The 20,975-nt window shown below is 35.9% G+C and overlaps 2 protein-coding genes across 3 annotated transcripts in view; one reads left to right on the forward strand and one right to left on the reverse strand.

Annotated features, from left to right (window-relative positions):
- The window catches only part of CENPP (centromere protein P), a 139,393-nt gene that overhangs the window by 79,619 nt on the left and 38,799 nt on the right, over positions 1-20,975 (reverse strand). The gene's annotated exons all lie outside the window — the stretch shown is intronic.
- OMD (osteomodulin) lies at positions 12,514-20,221 on the forward strand. Of its 2 annotated transcripts, none has more exons than XM_084531490.1 (3): positions 12,514-12,981; positions 16,540-17,495; positions 18,370-20,221. In XM_084531490.1, the coding sequence occupies exons 2-3, from the start codon at positions 16,562-16,564 to the stop codon at positions 18,687-18,689; spliced, it is 1,254 nt and encodes a 417-aa protein (XP_084387616.1). In that variant the 5' UTR covers positions 12,514-12,981; positions 16,540-16,561; the 3' UTR covers positions 18,690-20,221. The 2 variants fall into 2 exon arrangements, with proteins under 2 accessions (XP_084387616.1, XP_084387617.1); XM_084531491.1 differs by having other exon boundaries at positions 12,514-12,968.

Raw genomic sequence — 20,975 nt, forward strand, 5'->3', positions numbered from 1 at the left:
CCTGAAGATTGTGTAATGCAATATGTTATTCTACACTGATTCATTGGTAACAATTAAAAGACCAAGCTTGATGGGGCTTTGGGCAACCTGGTTTAGTGGAAGGTGTCCCTGCCTGTGGCAGGGGAGCTGGAACTGGATGGCGTTTAAGGTCCCTTCCAACCCAAATTCTATCATTCTTTGAAATATAACAGAAAAAGTGACCAATTCCTTATCTAATTCAAGCTTATGCACTGGACAACAGGAGCACTGCACCTGCCAAGACTAAGACATTTAAGAAGATTGACTAAGGTCTGAACACTGTAGTACAACTTCTGTTTCTTTTTGTTAGCCTACACTCCTCCACCCCAAAGCAGTCCAATTCAACCCAGTGTCAATAAGCTTACGTAGCAGCAAGGAGCCCTTGGAAGCATTTACCTATATTCTCCATAAGTCTTAGTAATTGCATTTTGCATAATGTTTCCAAAGATTACATACGTGTGCAAAAATAAAATTCCTCTAACTTTTGTCCAAATGAACTGTGTGCCTCCACTAGGCACATTTAAGAAAAATAATAAAAAAAAACCCACAGGACTTTTTAGGTCTCCTGAGGCAACAAGTTGTGGCTGAGGCTAGTTAACAATCCTAATGCAGCCTCCAGAAAGTGTCCCCCCTTCTTGGACCTCATCTGAAACCTTCCTTGGGGCATGGTTTCTGTAGAGTAGTCCAAGGCTCTAGGAAGTAGCATGCCTTGTGCTATCTAAACCTAACAATTCCTTATACATACACCCCTAAGGGCTTCACCAAATTTTGGATCTCCTCTTGAAGTCAATATAATGGGAAATGTAAAAATGTAGCAAAATCCTAAGAGGTAGAGGACTATTTACTCCCAATTTCAAAGCCCTAAAATTTGTCTTGCTTCCTTCTCTTTCCTCTTTCCCATGCACAGTGCTTTTTCCTCTTTGCCATGCACAGTCAGCACGCATGGATACACATAACATTCACAGAAGAAACTGCGTCACAATTTCAAGATACTGTCCCCCATGCTCACACATAGTAAAAAGCTTCTAAAGGGTTTTATCAGTTGCTCAGCTTTTCACCATCTTCAGGGCAAATTCAACTAGCATTATATGTTAAATAATTTTCTCTGCAACTTAATTTACATTAACAATTCTGCATTAAAGCAGATAAGTATAAAATGGTTTGCTTTACTTGTCTCCCATAATTTATTTTCAAAAAAAAAAAAAAAAAGGGCAAAAACTTCTTATATCATGTTACATCAGTTCTTAGGATTTCTAAACCATTGCATATGAGAAATAGTTAAGTTCAGTGTCCTTCCTCTTTTCAGAGATCATTTTTCAGCTAGCATTTGTGGGTAATAATGAATACATCAAGCACCTTGTCTATTTGTCTTTGACATACTTTAACATAAAACCAGCTGGATGTCATAATGACAAGTAAATGTTACAACATAAAATGCACCTTACACAGTTTCAGCAGTCACCTGAACAGAGTAATCGCCAACTGCTGATCATACACTGGTGTTCAAAGGCCTGGCCACAGAAGGATGCACTTGAGTATCAACAGACAAGGAGAAAACTGCCAAGGAATCACCTCTACGTCTACATTTTCTGCAGATATTATGGAAAGGGTAAAAAGGGAGAAATACAGATTTGATATAAATCTTTCTAAGATTCTTCCTCTAATACATATTCCTGCTACATTCCTCTAATAAAAACAATATCACATCTAAGCTTTCCAAATTTTAATGCATTTCTCTCTTCTATAAATGTGCCCTTACAAAAAGACAGTTTACAAATTTCGCCAGATGATGGCAGCCTGTTATTACCAATTGAAGGAAAATTCTAAAGAATAACTAACAAAGACTATTACTGCACGGTAACAAATGAGTAAACTTCACAAATATTGACTAAGCAAAATAGCCTATTTAAGTGCTAAATTACTATGGAGATGTGTTGATTTTTCTTTCTTTTTCAGCAAGACCAGTATCAATAGTCTTCCTCCTCTGCCCAGCTGCCACTTTACATGAAGCCTGCAGGAATTCAGTGTATCTGGCACTTGGCTGAAAATGACCACTATTCTCTGAAGTATCTGGGGAGAGAAAAAGACAAATGGACAGAGAAAGAGCACAGCCCCTGCATGGCCTTAGGAAAAAAACTTTAAAAGCATGAAAGTATCATCAAATATGAGCTGGATGTGCAGACAGGGAGGTGTATTTAAAAACAACTTAACAGTGGGAAACAAAGAGTAGTTACTACTGGAATGAATTCTACTTGGAGGCCATTAACCAGCGATGGATAGGGGACAGTGCTGGGTCCAATCCTGTTCAACATCTTCATTAATGGTCTGGATGATGGGGCACTGTACTCTCAGCAAGTTTCCTGATGACACAAACTGGCAGGAGTGGCTGATAACCCCAGCCAGTGAGTGACAACCCCAGAGGGTTGTGCTGCCATCCAGCGGGACGCAGACAGGCTGGAGAATGGAGTTACAGGCCAGGAACCTCCTGAAATTCAACAAGCAGAAGTGCAAAGTCCTGCACTGGGGAGGAACAACCCCAGGCACTGGTAAATGCTGGACTGGCTGGAAAGTAGCTTTGCAGAAAAGGGTCCTGGTGGATGCCAAGTTAAACATGACATGCCAGCAGTGTGCTTGCACTGGCAGAATAAGGACAGCTTCTTTATCCCCAGTGTTGCTGTCACCAAGTTCCTCCTTGAACAAGGAAGCCAGGGAAGCCTGGATTCCTATGGGCTTGAGTCTTACAACCCACAGGTTCTTCCAGCTTGTTTCCACCTCACTCTAATACCTCAGTGTGTTCTCCTGCAGCTCCATTCCACAGCTGCCATCCGTTTGGCTGCCAAGTGACAGAGCTAAAAGTATGCCAAGGGCTTAGTCAACACGTCTGGTTCGTCTTGCCATCTGGCTGCTTACTCCAAGAACAAGAACTGTCTTTTTCTCAGCTGAAGTACCTACTTGGAGCACTTTCTTCTACCCAGCCGCTATTTCCACAAGTTTTAGAACTACATGTCTGTTTTCCTCTATCCTATGTCAAATTTGGTTATAATTGGCTATGACACCAAATATATTGGCTGAAATAATTGACAAACACCAGAGATAAATCGTCCTTTCCACAGAAAATCAAGAAAGTTCAGCTACTGTCACCATAATTAAATTTATCTATGTCCTAAGAAGCAACTTCTGCTGCCTCTCAAAGACAATAGTTACCAGCATCAAACTATTTACCATACCTGTTCGACCACAGTTGTCCATTTACTAATATTTATGACATTTCTTTTCAAGTTTAAGCTAAATCTAGCTAGCTAATTTTTTTAGAGACTAAGTTTCCAGCTAATATTTTGATATTTACTACTAATAATGCTACAAGTGTTGTATTGGCTGAGTGGAATCAACTGATGCAACTTCAAATGTCTCAGAAAAGACTGCCCAGTAAAGCTGAACAAAACCAAGAAGTTTCAACTTTACAAGCTTGACCTATGCCAGTTGTTCTCTCCATTCTTCAAAGTTTCTGGATATTTTCCTGATTACTGCCTTGATTAAAAAAAGTGTTTTCCTAAATGACAGATTAGCAAAATCAGAAAATTAGTAACATGACATTCATTTTCAATGAAGTTCAAGGAAAAGAAGAAAATTCATAAAATATTAAGAATATTGTCAATCATCACTGCTTATTACTTCATAGTCTTAAGAGCAGGTTCCTGGTTAAAATATTGCACTACTGATCCAGAAAAAACTAACATCCAACACATCAGATAGAAAAAACATTAATATTGCCATTTTATTTTAATCAGAATTTTACACAAGCAGAATGATAAGGTCAAAGTAATGAAATAATGATCTTAAGCCTCTATTTTTTTTTCTCCTTTTCTATGCTGAGAATCGAAGATTGTTTCTTGTTTTTTTCCTCCCTTCTGGGGAGACTAGAGGTTTGAGAACAAAGCTTCTAATTGGAAACATACGGAAAAGCCCTAGAGTAAATGAAAATCTGACTCGAACTCCAAATGCCACGTATTACATACCAGTGTTTGAATTTATCTGCTGAGATACACAAAAGATTTACCGTGCATACTCAGTGAAGCACCTGAGATGAAAGACAGTGTGAAGCACAAAATAAACAGAAAGTCTTCTTTGCTATTTAAGAGATTTCCAAAAGTAATCAATATTTTGAAACCAGGAGTTCAGATGTTTCTCAAAGCTCATGTTAGCCAATAGAAAACTAGCTCAACAGAATAGGCTGCCAGCAGACAGGCTCCTTGCAGTTTTTCACATAAAATATGAAGTTGAGTTCTACTCAACAATGCAGTTCTGGATTTAACCATTCTGCTTCTACGACTGAGGTGGGAAAACCATACAGCCAGGTTTTCCTATCCATACACCCTTTTTCTGTCTCAAATTCATGTCCAGGAAAAAACTGAAGACTATGAGATTTTTGGAACAGCTGCACTATGGATGCAGTTTTGATGAGAATCCCATACATTTTCACACAGCGAAGTCTTGCTACAAAGTCCCTGGGCATGAGCAGTAAATCTAAAAAGTCTGGATGCACGAGGCTAACTGCATATATACAAACCTTGTGCAACATATCTCTCATGCCAGATTCATTACACATGTACTACCCATCATCACCTTTATAAAGTTCTCTATCAGAACCAATTGGAGCAATAGTGAAATTAACATGCAGTCTTCACAATCCCTCTGGAGTAACCGTTAAATAGTTACTTTCTCTCCTTATTTACAGAAGACAGTGAAGCATGGAAAAAATCTCGAGTCGACTAGTTGCCAAAGGATATAAAATTTCCTGAGAGACAGAGAGGGAGCAAGTCATCAGTACTAGCATGCACTTGCCTCTTAACTGCTCAGCCTGTGTTATTTCCACGTTCCAAGTGCTTTTTAGATATAAAGACGAATGACAACATTTTTCCTTCCAGAAACACTCTTCACAGAATACCTTAACTCCTTTCTTTCTTCCTCGTGGAAAAGAAACGTGGCCTACCATTCTCGTTCTAAAAGACAATATTTTACCTCAATTTATATCCTGCTTAGGGCCAACAAGAACATCCAGACATCATACCATCATTTTTCTTTCAAGCCCTATCTTCTTTCTATTCTACAAGATTAAACAAGGAACAGGCAAAATGAGTCACGGGGCATGAAGAAAGGGGAGAAATCACAATATTATTCTGAACAATAGATGCTCAGATTCAAGAAGGGTAGAAAAATCAACTATTCTGCAAGAATAATACATGCATTTGTCTACTCATTTGTCCAGCAGCAATACTGTGAGGCAGCATTATCACTTGCCCAGGAGAAAGTTAGTTTCATAGCCAGAAATCAGTAATTTCACAAAAGCTTACTTTGCTTTTCCAAGTACCTGTTTTCATTGATATTTTAAATTAATACATAAAATTGCCATTTAGATGTTATGCTCCTGTAAATTATGCTAATAATTTCTATTACCTCAAATACTAAATTGAATTTCGCAAAGAACTTGTTTCCATTTATAACATGACTAAGACAGAAAAATAAAGTTAAATAACTTGCAGAAATACATAAGTATTAAGTAAATGCCAGTATGGCAGTGTAAAACTTTGCCCCCATATTCACTAAATGCATAATACTCTCCTAGAACAACCACCAACAGAATCTCCTCGTAATAGCATAAATTTTGGGATGAAAGAATGAGAACACTTATAGGAGCTACGTTCCATGCAGACATCTACCTAAATTGCATGGCAGAGTTGATAGCTTTATGGTCCAGCTGACAAACTATGCTTCTATACAAGGGCCTGTAAGATTAGCACATTATTTGAAATGAAGATAAAGTCTGTTGTGATGCTATGCAGAAAAAAACATACTTCAAATCTCTATTGACCACTACTATAGCCAGAGCCCATAAAGTACTTCTTAAGCAACATGGCAAGAGATTCATTATTTGTCCTGTAACCATCAGGGTTAACAACTAGCATTTATGTATACTTTAGAGCAATACACTTTTCAGAATACAAAACAGATTAAACTAGTAGGTAGTTAATAGGCCACTATTAACTCTTCTCCTTGAAACCACTTTCAAGATGAAATCTGTACAAAATAATGCCTTGGTACTATAATTCCTGTGTATTTTGGTTCTACTGAAAAAAAAAATATATATATATTGTTGATATGGTCTTCCTGGAACAATCAATCTAGCTGTTCAAAGCTAAACCAAGCATGTTCAGATTGAATTTCTGAAAGTCAAAACCACAACATTTTAGAAAGATAGAAACTAAGTCTGATCTAAAAACTATCTTTAGCATTCTTCTTGCTGCTTCCATCTAAAAGATGGAAGAAAAAAATAGTTGTTCTTTATTAAAACCTTATATCAGTATTTATGATAAAGCAATTAAAACACTGCACGTTACAAAAAAAAAAAAAAAAAAAAAGGGTTCTTACCATACTAACTAAAAATCTTTGAGATGTTTTCCATGTGCACGTTCCACCGGAGCATACATATGTAAAGCAATATTTCATTACTCCTGTTATCAGGAATGTTTTGCCTTAGCTGTACCTGTATTTTACAGATGTGCACTGCTGCTTCTTGTGCTTTGCGCTGAGAACAGCCAGGGTAACGCATGTTTCCCACTTAAACTGTTCCCTCCCAAAGGCAGAGTGCATAGGAACCTGAGAAGAGGAGAATATGTGAGTATGGAAAACACATCTGTTAGAAGTGCAATTGCTTCAGAAAGCAACTCTTCTGTCTTTCCAAAGAGTACCTTTCCACTTACACATTCCATTGTGGGTAAATCCTGTATCTAGTTCACCCACTGGCAGTTCTAAACAATTAGACAGCCATGTCTCTGTGGCTGCTGTCATAACGTCCACACTTATGAGTAAGTTTCAGCAGTAAGTCCAGTGCTTGGCAAAGATGTGAAGGGAGTTTTGGACAGCTGTCTTGCAGTCATATAGAATATTAAGATTTTTTAAGACTGCTACTGGTATAGGCTCAGCTCTGATGAAGTTCAGTCTATTCACTCAGTCCCTCAAAACACTGACTTCATGACATACCCAGGCTAAAGCTCAAATATATATATGTGTTTATTTCTTTTTTAAAGACTGAAAGCATTGTGATTGTTTATATTTGGGCTATAAATACATGCATGTATTACCTCCACTCTTGAGAAGTGATAGAGCAAGGCAACAGTCAATGTAACACTCAGTATCAAGGACACTTGCTGGATTACCATGAGAGACCTGTAACTAGTGCCTAGAGCACCTGAAATGCTTGCTACCATGACTGTTGGTTTAGGACAGACAAAGAAACAAGTTGTTTCTTCTCAAATGGCCAACCCTAAAAATATGTGAACTACATTCAAGTCCTCACCAGAAGCAGCCATAAACCCTTTCAAGAATCTCAAAATGGCTAATGATAGAAGCAACATAAGACTTCCTACCACAGAGTGATTGGATAAAATAACTGTGAGACACTGTCTTAGCTCTGTCAAGAAGCAGCTGTGATTCACTAATTATTCATACAAATAGTAAGAAATACTTAATTTGATTACTTGCCATAGATCAAAGGACAATCTTATTTGGTATGTCTGCCAGAACGTAGGTGTATGGAGGAGTATCTTTCCTAAAAAAGAGTTTATATTACTTAAAGAAAATCCACAAAAAAAAAAAAAAAAAAAAGAGAGAGAGAGAGAGATAGAGAAATGGTGGGTAACTGGATGAAAGAAAGAGCACAGAGATCATATTTTTCCTTATAAGATGATGCCAGGGACATGTACAGATGAATGACATGTTGTAATACTCAGTGTTTCTATGGAAGTTTCCAAGTCACAGTCTCTGGCTGCAGAGAAAAAGTACTGCAGAAATATAACTCTTCGCTTGTCATGTTCTTATAATCTTTCCTGCAGCTCTATCAGCTGCTATTAAAAACTGGATGCAGGACTAGGTACACATCTTTAGTACTACCTGGTGCAGGATTCTGTTCTGTGATGGCATACTCATATAGTAGCATTACAAGGCCTTGTGCTAAACAAGAGAATTTATTCTATAGAAAAAAAAAAAAGAGGGTTAATAAAAGATAGGATCTAGTTTAAGGATGGTCTCCAGTTTCCAGACTACTGTAGAGAGCTGAAAGGCTGCCTGGCAAAATCCTTTGCCCCAAAAGGCAGGACAGGCAGCTCTGGAAATGTTTGAACAAATCCATGTATGATGAAAACAAACACATTCAACAGCTATTGTAAAAACAAATAAGGACATTCATTCTTGCACAAACTCAAAATAACAGTAAACGGGAAGCAATTTCCATCATACAAAAGCAGGAAATTTCTGTTAATGCAAAATGTTTTTTATGCATGATCATTCAGGAATTCTTTGGCAAATAACTTTGAAAAGTACTTTTTATCCTTGCCAGAAAGTACCTGAAGAAAAAAGCTAATAATGGGGTGGCTATAAACATGATTTGCAAACTGAATACAACCATACGAACAATCTCAAGTTGCAGGTACATTTCAAGTACATTACAAAAATGCACTAAATTTATAGCTATGAATGAACAAAATAAGCTAATGAAAAAAATAATATAAATTATTAAGATAGGGTAGAAGTTGCATTGTCTCTTTTAAGTATCCATCAGCTTAGGACATCAAAGTTAGCAGTCCTGTTTAAAAAAAAAAAAAAAAAAAAAAAAAAAAAAGAGTAGAAGTACCTGCTTTGGAATAGACTCGAGGAACAAAGTTAGCTGGTTAGTTAGCTGGTTAAAGTGGCCACCAAGAACACTCTCCCAGTGAGCTGCAAGTTTCTAGTCAACTTCACACTTTAAGGTGATAGTTTGCAGATTTGCTGGTGTTTTATTTAAAGACATGAAGGTTGTGCCTAAGCTGTTAAATATCTGAAAGATATACTAATATATATATAGTTAGTAGTATTATAAAAGAAGTGGCATACTATGCTATCTCAGATAACTACTATTGAATATTCTTCCAGAAGCAATAAGGACACATACAAAAGGTACCACTCTGTTTGGACTTACCAACTTGGATTGACACCACACACGGATCTCTGCATGTTTCATTCACCTATGTATCAAGTGCCTCACTTTCCCCTATTACAAAACACTGAATGTTCCTTCAGTTTATTTACAGTGTTTATTGTTTTAAAACTGTTTTTAACTGTTTTTGTTTGTCGGCATTGATTGTTTGATTACTTGTTATTGTAGCAGAAATTTAAATGACCCCGCTACAGACAAGAAAATCCATCTATCAAAGAAAAATAACCTCTCCTCCCTTGACAGATTCGAAGAGTCAATATATTCAAAACCTACAGTCTAGTAAATCTTAGGAGTTGTTTTTCAGCAGCTTTTTTTTTTCCTTTTTTTTTTTTTTTTAACTCAACTGTTCTCAGTTGCTCAACATGCTCTTCATAGTAGCTCCTAGTAAACAAACCAACACATGTAAAACAGACGTGTAAGACAAGGGCTGCCAGAGTTTTCATCACGTAATGCCACCTACAAAATGGGAAAAAGTCGAGACCACACAGCAAGGCTCAGGTCAGAGGCGACCGTAGGGCCCCACACATGGTACAGCTCTGTCCTCCTTTAGCTTTTTTGTTTTGGAGGCGGAGGTCTCATCTCAGCTCTGCAGGACTGTTTATAGGATTTAATGCCCACTTTTCCACCACCTTTAAAAATGCATATTTGCACAGGGACAGTTGTTACCTGGTACTCTTGGCTCAGGCTGTGCTGAAGGCCTTGCCAGAACAAATAGTTCAGCATATTGGTTTGCTGAGAGCTCCGTGCTTCAGTACCTGAATTTTCCGACTCGCCATGGCACAGGATAAATAAACCCTTCAGCCACTGCCATCATGATAGTTGGTTACTATTACTGACAGCAAAAACAAGTAGAGATGTGCCTTTGCAGATCACATATGAGAGTCTTACAGACTACTAGTGGTCTGCTGACAGCATCTGTGGATTGCCAGAGAAGAACTAGAAATTAGGATGCAGAGTTTTATATCTGTATTTTCTTTCTGTGCCTACAATCTGACTTTGAAGTGCAGCCCAGCATAGATGATACATGCCTGAGGTTGCTTCTTTCTTCAAAAACCCACAGGCTTTATAGAGAAGCAAATTACTACATTCAAATTTCCTCATATTTGATCGTGCATTTTCTTTTCTACCATGCAAACAACTAGGGTAACAAACCATTACCAATTCTTACCTAAAACATAGATTTCTTTCTTTCAAATTGCCAAGTGAAGATTTTAGAATTTTGAGCATGAGGCTTTTCTACAGAAGTCTGATGCCAGGGCCAGCCCTTGGCTGAAGACCTTTCTAGTTCTAGCAAGTTATTCTAGCTCTAGCTTCCAAGGAGTTCTCAGTAGCACTGTTGTACACATCTTAGCATCATTTGACTTCCTCTGAGCCTCAATGAACAACATGCAGATTATTTTTTACTTTTTCTATACTTCATATGGTGAACCACACTTTTTGGAGGAGAGGGAAAAAAAGCCCCCCCAAACCCTTCTAAAGCAAACTACTGATAGGGAAAAAGCTATGCAATATTTTTTTCCATCTTATGTCAGGGCTAATCCCATTTGTGAATTATGCCACCTCAGTGCCAGTCATTATCTTCTCTATTTATTCTGGAAAATTTTTGCCTAGAATTTTGAAATTTAAAATGAACAGTTTTTAAATTCACATTTATACAATTAGTTAAGCAAACCTAAAACTACTGCCTATTAGAACAGTCTTCTTTCTTAAGCTTCAGTTCAGAACCAAAGTTGAAAATGCTAACTATTCTTGTTAACTGAATGCAATTACTGAAAATGGTAAAACTTCAAACATTTTGATTTTTCAAAAACGATCCATCCCAGCAAAGTTACTTTAAAGATTTGTCGCAGCCTTTGAAACAAGAAGTCTTACGTGTGGGATGTTAAATTTAATCCTCTCATTATCCTCCCTGTTAGGAAATTCCTACCACAATTTAAACCAAAAACTAGGAGATGACCAAACCACACAGATTTGACCACGATCACAAAGTAGAGACTTGTTTACAGCCAAGACAGCTCATGCAACAAAAAAGTAACTGAGTCTTTATATATCCCATGGCTAGACCTCATCTTCTCCAACTATATATGCTTTAAAGCAAGAGTTTTGCTACAGTTTTCAAAAGGACAGACTCTTTTCCTTTGCCACCATGGATTTCTAAACGCGTAACAAGATTTTTAGTCTTCTGATAGCTTAAGAGGATTCAGGACCCAATCAGTAGTTGAAAACTATAGAAAAACATCAGGTATGAAATGAAAATTTTAATTTGATCCAACTTTTATCTTTAGAGAAAATTGTTTTAATTTTTGCATGTGCTTTATTTGGAACTGTTAATATAACAGAGCTTCCAAAACTGCACTACATTCTTTGTCTTGCATTTCAAAACAACAACAAAAAACAACAACAAACTTTGTACCATCAAATAACACTTAACTAGCTGGCATTAAAACTCAATGTATTTTTCTGATTCATCACTACAAATATATTGCAATTACTGAACAAATAATTACTTCTGTTGTTTAGTATTACTTAGGTTTAATGGTACTATGTAGATATTTAATTATTTACTGTAAAGTATATAGAGGAAAATGTAATTTTTATTTTATTCTTTCAACCCTTCCTTTGCAGTTCTATATTCTCTATATAAATACATGGATTTCATTTTAGTTCCGCTGTTGCCAACTACTACAAAATTATTTTGCTCATGACCTTTTCTTTATATTCCAAATGTTAAAATCATGCATGACTTTCTGCTTTAACAATGTTCTAGTCCACAATGCTATGGAGAAAAACTTGAAAAAGTCAAAAAGATCATTGGCTTTGGGAAGCTCGAAGCCAGAAAAGAAATAAAATTTACAGTTGCAGTATTTTCTTGAATATAATAATTCCAATGCACTAAGGCTTAAGAACCAGATATTTCTTTGTGAATAGATTTAGAAACAATGTAATTGTTTTACCAATGCAAAAGCATAATTAAATGCTTCCTTAGAGTTTTCTGATAAATCATTCAATTAATCCAGAACAGTATCTCAACTTTGACAACAAAAAACTTGCACCTTGTTTTTTTTTTTTTTTTTTGCATATATCACAGTTGTTCTCCAAGTACCATATAGCAGCAAAAGTAGATAATGATACCTTTTTTATCCACTTTAAAAGCTCTGAGAAATAGTCATCCGTTCAGTAACAACAGCTTATATCTCATGTAATACTTATCTGTCTCATACAAAAATTTATTCTCTCTGTTCACTAAAAACATGTTGAAAACTTACTGTGAATCATGAACTGTAATTTCAAAACACTGCATGTTAAAGCCACTGCGTAGCACAAGTATTTTGCAGGAAGCAAATAGCAAAGAGATTATGGAGGAAACAAAAAGTGTAAAATTGAAGATACTTATCAGGACCTTCTCTAGAGCACATACTTTCCCTCAATTTTAATAAGGTTACTTGTTACTTTTTTTTTTTTTTTTTAATGTTTCTTAACTTTATCCTCCAGAGGACAAATCCTTTGGATAACAGAATGAGCATAGCCGAAACCACAAAATGAACTAACAAACTAACAACCTCTGAAATTTTTTGAAGTCTTACTCTTTTTTTTTTCTTTTTTTAAGTGAACTGATAACACTGAAAAAGTCTTGTAAATACTTTTGAAGGGATTCTAACAAAAGGATAAATCTCTTCCCAGACTTGTGACACAGCATCAACAATAGCTGATGATGTGGCACAATTTTTTTTTTTTTACTGGCAAATCAGAAGAGGGGCTAAAGCTATTATTTTGCTTTGCCTTCCCACAAGGCTCCTCACCACAAAATATGGCTTAGAGACATCTTTTGTTCCTCCAGCTGTGTTAGGTTATTGCTCAGATGATTTCATCAGCACACTAAGTTGCTCCCCTCTACAACTTGAGCTTCCCAGACTTCCAAAGAGTAAGTTTTCTTGGTAAGCAGGAACAAAAGAACCAATTGTGTTATTTTTGCAGTTAGGAGTGAGTCATGCATGTTATATAAGTTTTAGATTTCAGCTAGTAAACTGCTTGTAAATACAGTTACTAAGCTTTGATTTCAATTCTGTGATTTTTTTACAGATAGCAGACAATCATGCTTTTATGATTTTCTATTTTCTTTCAGCTTTGTAAGTACGCAGTTTGTCATGTTGTGTGCATCTGACTTGCTTCCCCAATTACCAAGTCCCAGCTGACATCATTCTTTGTTTTCAAGATAGTGGGTTCTTAGGTTCTTAGAAATAAGTAATGAAGAAGGATTATTATCTCAGTGCTATGAGACTTGAACTGCAAGCTTGTAAAGGGATTAACATTCTACCAAATACACACTCAGCTACAGCAAAGGTATAAAAACCCTACAAAATACAAGCTCCTTTCCCTCTGTAACACCTGCAAGAGACTTTTATACTTATTACTTCTCATTGGACATGTCAGGTAGACAATATAAAGGGAAGAACTATAATCACACAAGTGAATTGGGTGAATGCCTAAGTATACTTTTTCTGCAAACAGTGCAAGACTTTGCACAGTTATTCCTCCTGGTTTCTAAGGACTAATAATTTCTATTCTTGGGGCCACAAGAATCACAAACTGTGACACCATGCAGAAGTGCTGAGAGGCTAGAACCAGAAGATGAAGCTAAGTTTCCGGACAGGAAAACCAGGAGTAAGGGAATAATAGGAATCACAACACAACCAAGAACATGAAACAGGCCAGAAGAACAAATCGCATCCATTCAAGAAAAAAATCAGGTCACAATAGAATTTATATAGGTAGATACCAGCAGCTCTGACAGGGAGTTAGAAAGATGGCATAAAGGTATTCTTCCAATATATACTGCCTTAAATCTCAAAAGCTATTAATTCCTCTTGAAGCACAGTATTGCTTCCCTGACCCAGCAAGTGTCTGCATGGTTTGTCAGCACTGTGCATTTATATCATGCATGTAGGGGTGGGCTGGGTCTTGCGTAGACATTCCTGCTACTTTTATTAGCTCAGATATACCTGACAATGCTATGGGGATATGGAGACCCTGGCTTTGCCAAGGACCTACATACAGTGTGGTTCTCAACAACTAGCTTTACCCAACCCTGTTTTTAAATTTAATGAATTATTGATACTTCATTAAAGGAGCATTACAATACAACTGATGCAAAGTCCAAAATTTGAGTTAGACAATAATACCACAATTGATAACAACCACCCATCGTTGCGCACTGTCTTGTATGCAACTTCAGAGTTCTGTTACAACTTTTGAAAGACTCCCTCTCTCCTTCAATTCATTGAACACATCATGCTTTGGGAATCAGTCAGCACTATGAAACAGAAAATGAGCATTTGTGAATCTCGTTTCTTTTCTTACTGTTTGACCGTGCTTGGTAAAAGAAATGAATACTAGGGATATTTAAAAAAAGAGAGTCTCATGATTAAGAAATATGAATGTCATTATAAGAAAACTGAGATTATTTGCTTCTCTCTGTCTTGGGGTTCCCACGCTATACTGAGTGATGTCTTTTCAATGATTTGTGTTCTTTGACCAGCAATGTTACATTCTGACTCACCCACTGTCTAAATTGTACAGCTTGACCCGATTCACAACTCCAAATTGACCAAATAATAGGATTCTTTTGACTGCATAAAGTGCTCTAAAATGTTACTCTGGCTTTGAGCATCTGAACTTTGACATGCAAAATTATTTGCCAATAATTGTCTTTCACAATATCAGTACTTCATCTCTGAAGAGTATTGTGAATGCAGTTTATGCATATAAAGAACATACAATTACAGAAGCATAGGAATTCTACAAATAAAACAGCTTATCAATGAAGATTTTACATCATGTGTGATACACAATCGTTGAAATCAAATACAATGATGGGAACAGGGAAAATAAATTAATGCATTTTACTAAACCACCCTTGCTTTGCAGAAAGTAGAAAAACAACGTAAAATGCCACGGAACATACAACCACCAATACCATACTCATTTTCATTTTCTTTATTTTTTTAAATATTCAACATTTCAAAATATATCTTATTATTGTATTTATAGAAACAATGCTACACTTTTTTCTGCAGTTACTTCACCCTAGGTGAGAATGTGTGGTTTATCTTTAACAGTAATAGCTGTCTGCTCATAGCAAGAGCGACAGACGCAAGCATGGCTTGGAGGTTCGATCAGACTAGCAAACTTGCTCACAAGGAGGGCAGGATAGCACTAACTTGGGTTGTTCAGAGAGATGTTAGAATTCCACTCCAAGTTTTTCAAGGCTCACCTAAAGTCTAGGCTGATGTAATCCACTGTTGGAGATGGACACACTTTGAGCAGCATGCTGGATTACACTATCTCCCAACACCCCTTCCAAACAACATTTCTATGATATTGGCCACACTACTTTTGTGCTGTTCAAGTTCCTAGTGAGAGAACTCACATTTTAAGTATCAGTTGTTTTCATCTTCAAATAGTTTAATAAGGTTACACAGGTGTTTTCAAAGGTCTGAGAAATAAACATTCCATGGGAATTTCATCTGCACCCCTTTAAAGCTGATCTGTAAGGCTGATGTTTAACCCATTAAACTGGAAAGAATGCAGCATCTAAGCTGTCTAATACAAACACCAGTCTGTGCCATTTCATGTGTGTTTTTTTTTGCAACTTATCCCATTTTGATGTATGGCAGAGAAGAAGGAAGACTGGGATCATTTTTCCTGCTACTTCTCAGAGATGTTATGGTACCCCTCAGTAAAAGACACAGCACAAGTAGAAAGTTCTTCCTTATCCAAACTGAAAGAAAACTTATATTTACTTCAAGGCTAGTATAGTTGTTTATGGCAGTTTCTTGGAAGATCCGAATGAAAAATTGCTTTTGCTGCTGTGGTGGTTTTACCCTGCTGGGCAGCTGAACTCCACCACAACCACTCTCACTTCCTCTCCTTAGAAGAAGAGGGGGAGAAGAAAGTATGCTGGAAAGGAAAAAGAAAAAAGCTCACAGGTTGTGATAAGGATAATTTAATTAAAGGGAAATGGAAAAGAGAAAAAAGCAAGCAAAGGCTGTGCACAAGCACAGAGACAAATGTTACTCTCTACTGCCCATCAACAAGTGATGTTTGGCCACATCCTAGGAAGCAGGGCCTCAATACCTGTAGTGGTCATTTGGGAAGATGGATGTCTTCATAATGAGAGACCTGCCCCCACTTCTTCCCCTTTCCCACCTTTCATTGCTGAGTGTGACCTCGTATGATATGACATATCCCTTTGGTGAGTCAACTGTTTGAGCTGCAGGTGCAGACTACAGCACCATATGGGCCTGCAGGGAGAGGCAACTCCATCCCAGCCAGACCCAGTACAGCTACTAGTGCCACTGACAGTGCTCCCAAGAAAATACATTATTATGCTTATTTACATTAGTTTAATACTATTGTTTCTTAAAACTGATAAGGTTGTATGTCATTTAGCTTATGACTATCTGGTAAACTTATTTTTTCCTTCTCATCAACAGAGTACAACATACAATTTTAAATATGGGGATTCTGAGCCAGCTATCAATCATTTACCTCCTCTGGACTGCTATGGTCTTTTGTCAATACGAAGACTATGATTTTGGGGATGAATATGATGATGAGCCAGATCATCAGCATTCCTATTATTTTAATCCAAGTCCACAAGCTGAAGTTCCCCGCTTTCCTGTTCCAGTCGAGTGTGCCAGAGAATGCTTTTGTCCACCAGCTTTTCCACTATCAATGTACTGTGATCACCGTAAACTTAAGATGATACCAAATATCCCCGCTCACGTCCAACAACTCTATCTGCAAAACAATGATATTGAAGCTGTACCTGCAGGACCATTCACTAATGTTACCATTTTAAGAGAAATTAATCTCAGCCACAACAAAATTAAATTTCATATGATTGACCATGGAGTTTTTGCCAAACTGTCACATTTAGTGCAGCTTCATCTACAGCATAATGAGTTAGAAGAATTTCCATTCCCACTCCCAAGCTCTCTGGAGCGACTGCTCCTTGGTTTCAATAAAATTTCTCAGTTATCCGGAAATGCATTGGAAGGATTACCAAACATAACCATGCTTGACCTTTGCAATAACTTTCTTGATGACTCCGTACTCAAAGGAAAACGCTTTTCAGTCATGAAAAATTTAATGCAAATCAACTTATGCAACAACAAATTAGAGACTATGCCTCCTGATCTACCATCATCACTTATGTATCTCTCTCTTGAAAACAACTCGATTTCTTATATTCCAGAAAACTATTTCAGCAGACTTCCAAAAATCATTGCTCTAAGAATGTCCCACAACAACCTGCAGAACATTCCATACAACACCTTTAATCTACCTAACCTTTTAGAACTTAATCTTGGACATAACAAATTGAAACAATTATTCTACATTCCAAGAAGTCTGCAGCATTTGTATATTGAAGACAATGACATTGAAAGTATGTTGATGTAATTCTTGAAAAACAAAAAACATAGTGGATTTTGGGGTTGGTTGTGAAGAGTGGGATCAGCATACTTTAACAACCAGAATTCAGCACTTTTAACCTAGATAAAACCCATCACTTTTGTTGTGTCCTTGGTTTTGAGGACCTGCCACTTTACAGCTCTCAGGTCACTTATAAACCAAGCACAGTAGTCAGCTAAATTTACGTGTTTCTCAAGAGGTACTGTGATTCTCCTCTTTGCAGACTGATGAGCTTGAGCCATTAGTGTTCTGAACTAATGAGTTCATGTGGCCTTGACCCAAAGTTCATATGCAATGTATCTCTCAGGAGTAAGTGGTTCCATGCAGCTTTTAGCTTACAGTGTAGAAAGAATATCAACCCATCTTCTTCAAGCTGGAATGTAAACACATCCTTGGTTAGCTGGGACCTACCAATGGTTAACTAGAGGGAATTTCATTTTTCCATCTTAACTGTAATGCAGATATTTCAATGCAGATATTTTGCAAATATTCTGTATTTTTTTGTTCATATAATTAGCTAAGTTCACTTTGAAACTTGCTTCTGATAAGACAATTAATAAAAATCACATACAGGGAAAAGGAACCAAAAAAATATTCCATTAATATAAACTAGTAATTACAGATTTTATATATTCATATACATATATTTGTTTACCCCACAACCTTATATTTTGTAAATTCCAAAAGTGTTATCACTGTAATTTAAAAAACTGATTAAAAACAAAGGACAACTTTGATAATGTGCAAAAAAAAATATTTTCCGTTTTAAACTCCAAATTTTCAATTTTGTAATTGTTCTTAAATATAACTATTTTCTGTATTTTAATGAACATTTTTCTCTCTTACAGTGATAAATGTTACTTTGATGTGTCCATCTATTGATCCAATGAACACCAAACAATTAACGTATATACGGGTGGACCAAAATAAACTAACAACTCCAATGAGCACGTATGCCTTCTTCTGCTTCCCTCACATTAGAACCATTTATTATGGTGAACAAAACAGTAACGTCAACAAGTCAACTCAACTAAGAACACCAGTGTTTCGCCGATTATTAACACCAGAAGAATACGATGAAGCAGAAGATGATCATGAAACACATGATCAAGAAACTGAAGAAGATCGTGAAGAAGAAAACAACTACTTTTATCCTTACTTTCAGTGAAAACATTTCTGTTAATGAGTATACATGGAAACTTTTGCTTACTTGTGGGGTACTTGTGTCCATTTCAGAACAGCTGGATAGTTTGGGGTATTTAAGATACGTTTATATAAAGTGGAGATATAGGATTTCAGTGTACATAAATGTGACATTACTGGTGTAGTAAAAGCCATAATACTGGTAGCAAAGTACACTCATGTCAGCATTTAGTAGCAGTCTGATATATAACCTGAGGTAATGATGGACTCATCTGAGAGTTGGCAGTCTAAGCAGAAGAAAAGTGACCTGAAAAAGGTTTGTATGTTCTAAAGTGATTCATCTTGCAAAACGTTTATATCAGATCAACATCATGCTCAACAGGAACATGTGGATAATGGCAAAAATCCATCCAGCTAGATAGACATTCTACTATTATTCTACTATTCTGACAGCAGTAAAAAAGATATATTAGAGAAAAACATGTGTTACATATGTTACAAAAACACTTTCAGAAGGTTCCTGCACATCTTCCAGAAATACAGATGTTGCTTCTTTCAATATCTAGATGGACAGGAAACTCACGAACATGGAGTTCCAAATCTTTTTAATATTTGTTTCCAGTGTTTTGCCAAGATATATTATAATACTTATTCCTCCGCTTGTACCTTGACTGTAACAAGTCTTTCAAAAAGCAGATTTTAGTTGTTTATATAGACAATGAACAACCTCTCTTCAGTGATCTTAGGATGTGCATTAATATAACTCTCAACCATCAGTATTTAAGTATCAGTATTTAAGTTTTACCTATACTTTAGAAGGCATTGAAAATGTAACACTTTTTGATTAGAATTGCTCATCAGCTAGAACAGGCACAAATAGTGGCATTCCAGACTTTATTAAGACCATCCCTCTGCATAGATAATACCAGTAAGATATATTCTGCTTCAAAGTAGAAAAAAATTGCTTAAAGTAACCCACAGAAAAGTAATATATACTGTTTGAACTATGGAAAGTTTATTGTTATGTTATATGCCTAGAAAGAGTTGCAAATCACTACAGTATAGGATACTATTAGAGGGCACTTCAGCTTTATTTTTTTTATTATTAATTACCCCCCCCTTTTAAAAAATAAAAAATAAAAAAAATCAGCATTTCATCTCCTGATAAACCTTTGTTAATAGTGAGGAAGAATCATCATTTCCACAAGAAAAACTAATGAGTGCGATAAACTATATATCATACTCCCAATGTTATATTATACTTTAAGTCTAGGAAAACTAAAAACGCCATATAAAATTACAAGCAAATTTGTATTAGAATTTCTAAAAAGTTGGTCAGTTTTCTTTCTGATAAGATCGTTTTTGTTTTGAAGCCCTTCTTGGTATATTTTGGATTCTGATACAAGAATTAATATACTAACAAATGAAAAAAATCAGTCATGCATCTGTACCTTTAAATGGAGAGAAATTCCTCATAAGCCCATGAATATACCCCAGTCTTTAAGAACAACTGCTTATAAAAATTTATACATACAAAATTTATTATGTCATTATCGACTTGGAGTCTTATGTTGTCTCACTTAAGAAATCTCTCCTCTCTACCCCTTTTTCTCTTGCATTTTATGAACAAATATATTTATGGCAAAGTATTTTTATGGTAGCTACACAAATCTGTAAATGTGTAGCTAGAACTCAACAGAATTTATCTTCCTTTATTAAAAAAATAGTTTATTAACATTTATCAGCTTCAAGAACCTCTGGCTTCCTTAAAGAATAATATATAAATGTATTCATTATAGTATTTAAATGCTCTCAAAAAACGTATGTACATTATATACACAATTTTAAATATATATGTATGTATGGTTTTATTAATATAAACTTATACTATATTATCCTTAGGGAATTGTTATAACTTTTCATCTCTTTCAGATTGTAAGTGTAAAAGAACAGTGCACAAAATGCAAATCTAAATTAACAGACTTTTTTGAAAGTCTTGCTCAACCTTAAAAAACACTATTCAAATATAATAGTACTATAAATCTTTTATCACAAACTTTCTGCTTAGCTTTATTTTTAAAGTAGCTTTAAAGACAGACCTTTAGTAACCAGTTACATGTGTTTCTTGTAGTTTAAACATAAATCAAACTGATAATATAGTTCTAAAGTTTTCAGTAATTATTACATTAAATTCATTCACATAGAACATGAAAATTGTATTATAAGCAGAACCATCATAATTCATATTTCATTCTATTAATATTATATCCTGTGTGGCAAATACAATGCTATTTTTTAGAAAAGATTTCAA

This window comes from Aythya ferina, assembly GCF_964211825.1.
Source record: "Aythya ferina genome assembly, chromosome: 10".
Classification (NCBI taxonomy): domain Eukaryota; kingdom Metazoa; phylum Chordata; class Aves; order Anseriformes; family Anatidae; genus Aythya; species Aythya ferina.

What these genes read in the sequence shown, in the direction of transcription:
- OMD (XM_084531490.1), top strand. Translation starts at nt 16,562, where the DNA reads ATGGGGATTCTGAGCCAGCTATCAATCATTTACCTCCTCTGGACTGCT. An exon ending in TGAAGACAATGACATTGAAA is followed by an intron (nt 17,496 to 18,369) that starts GTATGTTGATGT and finishes TCTCTCTTACAG; the next exon opens with TGATAAATGTTACTTTGATG.